Below are 8,100 nucleotides of genomic sequence, written 5' to 3'. Positions count from 1 at the left end.
GTTATATCGAAGAGCAGAGACTCCATGAGAACATGGGATACCTGACAAATCCCATCTTTTGCAGCTACACTTCTCCATTCTTGTGTCCACACTGAAGTCCATACCTCTATCATTGACTACAAACAACCCTTTTCCAGCTGGTGCAGCATGACAAGTTCTTGCAAATTCAATATTCTTATCCAATTTCTTTCTTATATTTGGACAAATAGTACCATGCCACTTCAAGACCTCTTGTTTTTTCCATAATTCCTTCCCATGTTTTGGCCCTTGATCCTCTGACACATGCTTATAATTGGCATCTCCCTAGCCTCCAGCATGTACCTATGGAACACCTCACAATTGTTATTGAGCAGCACATCACACTTTGGGAAATCATTTTGATAAGCCCTGACCCATGTTTTAGGATCCAACTCATCCAGCCAGTCATGGGCCTCTTTGCTGAGAACTAACATTTGGTTTATATTTTCCATAAACCTTCCCTCTGTAGTACTTCTAGCACATTTCCATAGCTGGTTCTTTAAGGCCTCTCCCTTGAAATTCTTGTTGAAATTCTGCCACAGATGCCTCACACAGAATCTGTGTGGTGAAAGTGGGAACAATTCCTTCACTGCTTTCAGTAAACCCTACAAAAACAATGACATTTCACACATTATAAACATGCAAAGGAAATCACATAAGTTCTGATACATACTAAAATAAGCAAAAAATGCAAAGGAATTACTTTTTGCTTGTCAGACATGATGGTCCAGAGATCTGTGTTATGTATGTCAAGATCTTGCTTCAATGCAGTCAAGAACCATCTCTAGGCTTTTGTATCTTCACTTTGCACTACTGCATGAGCGACAGGAATTATGCAATCATTAGGATTCATTCCTACAACACTTAAAAGAACACCTCCATATTGTGTCTTAAAGTGACAGCCATCGAGGAAAATAATAGGCCTACAAGCAGATAAGAAGCCCCTTTTGCATGCATCAAATGAGAAGTAACAGTTTTGAAATTACCCCTCTTCTGAAAGTTCAACAAAGAAAGTGCTACCAGGATTAGATCTCCTCAGCTCATTTGCATAGTCCCACAACAAGTTGTATTGTGCAATCTCATCACCATATATAATATCATATGCAATCTTCCTAGCTCTCCCTAACTTGCCCATTTTAATTGTCATATTCCAATCTTCTTGCACAAAACCTGCTAAGGCCTTCAATGAAATCCTCTCACATGCCCTAATCTTGTCGACAAATTTGTGAGCAATATACCTAGCTGTAAAGGCTGTAACTTGCCACTTCTTCTCACAAGTATGCTCACCATTGAATGTCTTCACCATTATTGAATTTGTCCTATTATCCCAAGATGCATAAAGATACCATGGGCATCCTTTCTCACACTTTGCACCAAGCCTTGTTTTGTCATTCTTTGGGAATGTGATGTTCACTCTCTCTTTGCAATTGTACTCTCTAACTGCTTTCCTCAAGAGCTCGACTGAAGAGAACAACTGGCCTGCATGGAACTTGGGCTCATGCATATCTGTAGCTGTAAATGATTTGAGATTGAATTTCATTTCATCTTGATCTGAATCTGGAGCATCCAATTCCTCATCTTCAGAGTTGCACTCTTCCACCACCTTCTTCCCTTTCCTATCTTGCAGAGGGTGTAGCTGCTCCTGCAACAAATCCTCATTCCCATCCTCCAAGTCATAGTCACTGTCAATAATTTTAGGAATATAATCACTGTCAGAAGTATCTGAATCTGCATACTGTTCTTCCTGCTCTTCTATATTTTGTTTTCTTGGTCTCAGTTTGTCAAAGAATTGGTCATGACTCTGAATTTCATGACTTTCATCCACAACACTACAAGATGTGTTGCTTTCATTGACATCTCTGTTATCATTTGTATTGCTTGACTTCTTCATTGGACTAAAAACAACTGGCATTTGTGTTACTGGATTAGCCACAACATCATCCCGTCCAGCTCCTCCAGAAATATGGCTGTCCAAATGATCCAGGTATATCATTTGAAATTGGTGCCCTCGATTAAGCGTTAGATACATACAATCTACGTCAACATCATTGGACAAAAGCCTAGCACCACCTTCATTTAGCTGACAACCAGGGGGCAACCAATACATATCGATTCTACCTCTCTTTTCATAACCCAAGTGCTCAACTAATTCTTCAAACAATTTGTAATATGCACTCTCCACCTGACAGTATTCATAGCAAACCTTTTTGCCATCCAAATAGCACCTATTCTGCCCACTACCAAAGAAAAATCCTCCATGGATCACCTCAACAGTGAACAATCGAGAATCCTTTGCTGCAAACAAAAATCATTGAAAGTTCAACTTTTTGTCATACTTTACCCAAACCCTAACAAATTTCCCTCCAAAGTGCATGAAATTGGCATAAACAAATGAGATTATATGTGCACACAACCTAATTAGAACTAAAATTGTAGATTTCAGGAACAAAACCATATCTACGTTCTTGGGCGACGAATCATACCGTACGTTGGAGCCGCCTCGCCGTCGAGCCGCCGTCGCGGGCCCTCCATCGCCGCTGAACCCCGTCCTACAGGTTGCGGCGCCGCCACAGCTCCTTCCACCACCGCAACAACTACCATCGGAAGGCCATCGGGTCGCCGATCATCCGCCACCGCACCCTATCCCACTACTCTGCTTCCTGCTCTGTTTTCGGTTCGTGGACACACGAAGGATCGAGAAAACACAGCGAGACGGGGATGGGGGGCAAGGGGTGGGCTCCGCGCTGACTGGTGGGCTCCCTTCTGACGAGCGGGCCAGGTGCTGACGTGTCATACGGGCGTATCCTGTGTACGCATGCAACGTGTAGACGCAGGACTGGCAGTCCAACATCCAGGACCGTATTGGGGACGTATTTCCCCGTATCAGGACCGTAGTGGATCAGTTCTCAACTTTCAGGACCGAGTTGGACATCGCCGACAACTTCCAGGATGATACGTGCAATTATCTCTGTGGAGTTTTCACTGAAAGTCAAGCCAAATCTGTCGATGTCATCACTTGGGTCCTTCGGACCACCATCCATCATACCAATTCAAAGACGTCTTCGGTTGTTGCCGACAGTGGATGTTCGCATCTACTCGTCGGCTTCTTGTACATTGTTTCTTCCCTTCTATAAAGATATGGTACGTCATTGACGTATTTCAAAAAAAAAATATGTTTGCTCATCGCCATTGCTATCCTATGAGCCATCTATAAATAATGTATGGTAAGATCGACAGAGCCATGCCAAGCCAACTCAAAAGATATCATACTCAGCAACAAAGAGTAGCTATAGGCCAAAGCCCTTGCCGACCCGGCACGAAAAGCTAGCACGTGGGAATGGGTCCTTCGGCACCAGGCGAGAAAGCACACGCCGTGTGCCTGCCGGCGGCCTTTCAGGGGCACATCATCCCCATGCTCGACCTGGCCAAGATGCTCCATGCCCGCGGCTTTCATGTCACCTTCGTCAACACCGAGTACAACCACGCCCGCCTCGTCCGCGCGCGGGGCGCGGCCGCGGTGGCCGGCGTCCCGGGTTTCCGCTTCGACACCATTCCGGACGGCCTGCCGCCGTCCGACAACGACGTCACGCAGGACGTCCTGTCGCTCTGCAAGTCCCTCACGGAGACCTGCGTCGGGCCCTTCCGCCGCCTCCTCGCAGAGCTCAACGACACCGCCACGCCCATGGGCCACCCGCCCGTGACCTGCATCGTCTCCGACAACGTGATGGACTTCTCCATGGAAGCGGCCAGGGAGCTAGGCCTCCCCTATGTCCAGCTGTACACCTCCAGCGCCATCAGCTATGTCGGTGTCCGCCACTACCGCCTCCTCTTCGACCGTGGCCTCGCACCGATCAAAGACGTCAAGCAGCTGACGAACGAGTACCTTGACACGCCGGTGGAAGATGTGCTGGGCCTGCGGAACATGAGGTTCAAGGACTTCCCGTCCTTCATACGCAGCCCCGCCCCGGACGACTACATGCTGCATTTCGTGCTCGGGATTGCAGAGCGCGCGGTCGGCGCGTCGGCGATGATCGTCAACACCTTCGGCGACCTTGAGGAAGAGGCGGTGGCGGCCATGGAGGCGCTCGGCCTGCCCAAGGTGTACACCATCGGCCCACTCCCTCTGCTGGCGCCGAGCTCAAGCATCAGCATGAGCCTGTGGAAGCAGCAGGAGGAGTGCCTGCCGTGGCTCGATGACAAGGAGCCCGGCTCCGTTGTGTACGCGAACTTCGGCAGCATCACCGTCATGACCAACGAGCAGCTGGTGGAGTTTGCGTGGGGGCTGGCCAAGAGCGGCAGGCATTTCCTCTGGATCATCCGTCCCGACCTCGCCAAGGGCGACACTGCAGTGCTCCCCTCGGAGTTCTCGGCCGAGACGGCGGAGCGTGGGCTCGTGGCCTCCTGGTGCCCGCAGCAGCAGGTGCTGAACCACCCGGCCGTGGGCGCATTCCTGACGCACAGCGGCTGGAACTCGACGCTGGAGAGCATGTGCGGTGGCGTGCCCGTCATCAGCTGGCCATTCTTCGGGGACCAGCAGACCAACTGTCGGTACCAGTGCAATGAATGGGGCGTCGGCATGGAGATCGACAGCGACGTCCGGCGCGATGCCGTCGCAGACCTTATCACGGAGGTCATGGAGGGGGAGAGTGGGAAGGTGATGAAGAAGAAGGCACAGGAGTGGAAGGAGAAAGCGGTCACGGCGACCAAGTCCGGCGGCTCGTCTCACCGCAACTTTGATGCGTTGATTCGCGACGTGCTCGCTCCTAGCCGCTCTGGGTAGTGTACCTGCTTTAATTTTTTTTCTCAATCCTGCTTTTCTTTTTTACAGAGGAGGCCGGTTTTGAGAATATTTCGATAATTTCATTAAATTTGTGCCCAATAAAATCAGATAAATTTTGAATTAACAAATTTCTGCCAAAATAAATGTAATTGACCCGTGGTTTTGCAATTAGTAGTGCCCGCCCACTTCATTACTTCCCAGATGTTGATTCTAAGCCGATACCTCGCACATGGACAAAACGATTTGAATAACCCAAAAAACTTTTAAAATGCGAATATTTTTTGTACATACAAACAAAATATTGAAAATGGAGAAAATTTTCTAAACCTTTGAAGTTTTTTGTAAAAAACGTTTTTTTTGTAAAGGTGAACAATTCTTAAAACTTCATTTTTAAAAAAATGCAAAATAAAATAAAATAATGAACTAATTTTTGAAAATTAAAAAAACAAAAAGAGGAAACAAAAAAGAAGAAAATAAAAAGAAACAAAAACAAAAAAAAGATAAAAGATAAAAAGATTTAGGAATCTTCTAGAATGTTCCCTAACCCAGTAAAACCTGACTGGGAAGCTCAAGAAGGTTCCCAAAACCAGAACTTCCAAGGTCGCGTACTGCATGAGATGGCTGAACCAATTTTTTTTAACATCAAACTACTCTTTATTGCAAGGTGATCATCATATTATCTTTTACAGGAGTATTAATAATCTCTACGGGTGGATCTTTCATCCAGCCCGCACACATCTTACTTCTAACTAGTTTGGCTAAATCATGGGCATCACAATTAGTCTCTCTAGGAGCATGCTAAAAATAATATGCAGGAAATCACACGCAAGGTGATATATATCATCAAAAACTGTCGCTAATGGACCGAAAGAGCGACATACATTCTTCATTGTCTATCATCTTGATATTGTCGGAGTTCACCCTCTATGCGGTTAGACCCAACTGTAGTTGCCAAATTGAGATCAAACCGTAAGGCCTGTGCCTCGGCCATAAGCGCATCTCCGCACCAATCGATTTCCTCGATTTATGCCGCGACGAATCTTTCATTCGAGTCTCTGATGACAGCGCCATACGCGCCTTTGAGTAAGTCTTGGTCAAAAGTCCCATCCACATTTAGCTTCACATAGTTGCTCCTTGGTGTTTTCCAACCATGTCACTTGATCATCGCCTTTGCATTGCTCGTCATAGTATAGTTAGCAACCAAAGCTCTGATTTCCATTACTATGAACTTAGCTTCCTGGACCTTTTTATTATGCACTAATTTTCTCATCTCCCACATAAATACCATGAACCAATAGCAATTACTTCCGTTGAATTTCCCACACCGAGGACCACACATTCTTCAGCTGGTTCTAGCAATAAATATTCTAGCTAGCACAGCTTCTCCCGCATGATCAACAACGCATACTTTATCCATAGCAAAGTCCAAACCCAGTAATTGTCATATCTCTTTAGCTTTTGCACAAGTGAATAACATGTGCTTGGTATCCTCCAGATGGCTGACCCAATTGATCACGCACCTGTACGTTTTGTCAACCATTGGACGCAGAGAGCGTCAAATAGGATTTCTAGACTCAGGTGTCTTGTCTCTCACGTGCCATCTGATCTGGGCTGGACTGGGCCGGGCTAGAGGATATTTAACACACTGTGATCTAAATAAATAATCAAAGCAAACCCTCTTACAAACATGAGCCATCTCCCCCTAAAAACAACATGAGCCATCTAAAATTGTCTCACAAAAAAGAGCCATCTAAACAAAAACTTTAAAAAATTAACACGAGCATCCGTATCTAAAAACGTTCGTCGAGTGGAGTAATGTTGATCAATATCTTTTGCAGAGTCATGCAAATTGATAACAAAAACATGGTCATACATTTTTCGGGCAAATTTAACTCGATTGTGAATTTTACGGAATAGTGTCCAGTACTTTTACCGCCTCGCATCGTCTTATAGTGTCAATTTGGCTCTCTTTTGTGTAAAGTTCGGATTTGTCTACTTGTATGTGCATCTTCTTTTCCCTGAATGATTGATCATCGGCCCTGTTTGGATCCCTAAATTAGAGTTAGTTTAAGTTAGTTTGCGCTCAAACAACCCAAAAGTATCCAAACATGATGGGTTAGTTTGGGTTAGTTGGATCTAACCCACCCAAAAAAACTAGCCCACACTAAAGAAGCTTATTTGTATTAGTTCTCCTGGGCCCACTAGAAAAAATAGTAAAAAAAGTTATCTCTCCTCTAAACAGGATCCAAAGTAGTCAAATGATTGAGAAAGAATATTTATTGTCAATCTAACCCTACCATCCAAACAGCTCTTTGGTTAGACTTAGTTTAGGGTTAGTTCAAGGTTAGAGTATCCAAATAGAGCATCATCACATAAAATATGCAGTTGGTAGTAGCTTGCTAGGACCTATAGGTACGTATAGGCTTAGTTCGGCTATGGCTAGGACCTATAGGTACACTTGAGAATCTCGATTCATTATGGAAGAGACCGCAAAATAGTGTAAGATTCCATAGGGAAAATAGTGTAAGATTCTATAGGGAAAATCGGGGTCATCCGGGGGACTACCCGGGGGTCATCCCCACGATAGTAGCCTCCGAGCCTCCGGGCAACTTGAAAAGTTGGGCGGAGGGTTTGTGCTGATGTTGATATAGACGGTGTTGTTGAAGACAGCCGGCTGCGGGTTGCAGCCGGCACGACTTGCTTCCTATGGGGGCGCGCGAGCGCGAGTCAAAGAAACCGACCCGGATAGGCGGGCACCCCATCCGGACCGCCGTCTTGGGACTACCCGGGGGTCATCCCCACGACAGTAGCCTCCGAGCCTCCGGGCAACTTGAAAAGTTGGGCGGAGGGTTTGTGCTGATGTTGATGTAGACGGTGTTGTTGAAGACAGCCGGCTGCGGGTTGCAGCCTGCTACCTCTTGAGCACTGCGTTGGTTTCCCTTGAAGAGGAAAGGGTGGTGCAGTAAAGCAGCGTAAGTATTTCCCTCGGTCTTTGAGAACCAAGGTATCAATCCAGTAGGAGACCACGCGCGAGTCACCTCGTACCTACAACAACAAATAAGAACCTCGCAACCAACGCGATAAAGGGGTTGTCAATCCCTTGACGGCCACTTGCAAGAGTGAGATCTGATAGAGATGATAATAATAAGATAAGTATTTTTGGTATTTGTATGATATAGATTGAAAGTATAGATTGCAAAATAAAATAGATTTGAAACTTGTATGATGGAAGATAGACCCGGGGGCCATAGGTTTCACTAGTGGCTTCTCTCAAGATAGCATAAGTATTACGGTGGGTGAAC

General features: G+C 45.9%; 1 protein-coding gene across 1 annotated transcript; it reads left to right on the top strand.

Moving 5' to 3' along the window:
- Positions 1 to 3,217: 3,217 nt before the first annotated feature.
- Positions 3,218 to 4,991, top strand: LOC125515992 (7-deoxyloganetin glucosyltransferase-like). Its single transcript, XM_048681475.1, has one exon. The coding sequence runs from the start codon at positions 3,356 to 3,358 to the stop codon at positions 4,796 to 4,798; it is 1,443 nt and encodes a 480-aa protein (XP_048537432.1). The 5' UTR covers positions 3,218 to 3,355; the 3' UTR covers positions 4,799 to 4,991.
- The last annotated feature ends 3,109 nt before the right edge of the window (positions 4,992 to 8,100 follow it).

Source organism: Triticum urartu, chromosome 6 (assembly GCF_003073215.2).
Source record: "Triticum urartu cultivar G1812 chromosome 6, Tu2.1, whole genome shotgun sequence".
NCBI lineage: Eukaryota > Viridiplantae > Streptophyta > Magnoliopsida > Poales > Poaceae > Triticum > Triticum urartu.
This window is presented reverse-complemented; position numbering and strand designations above follow the sequence as displayed.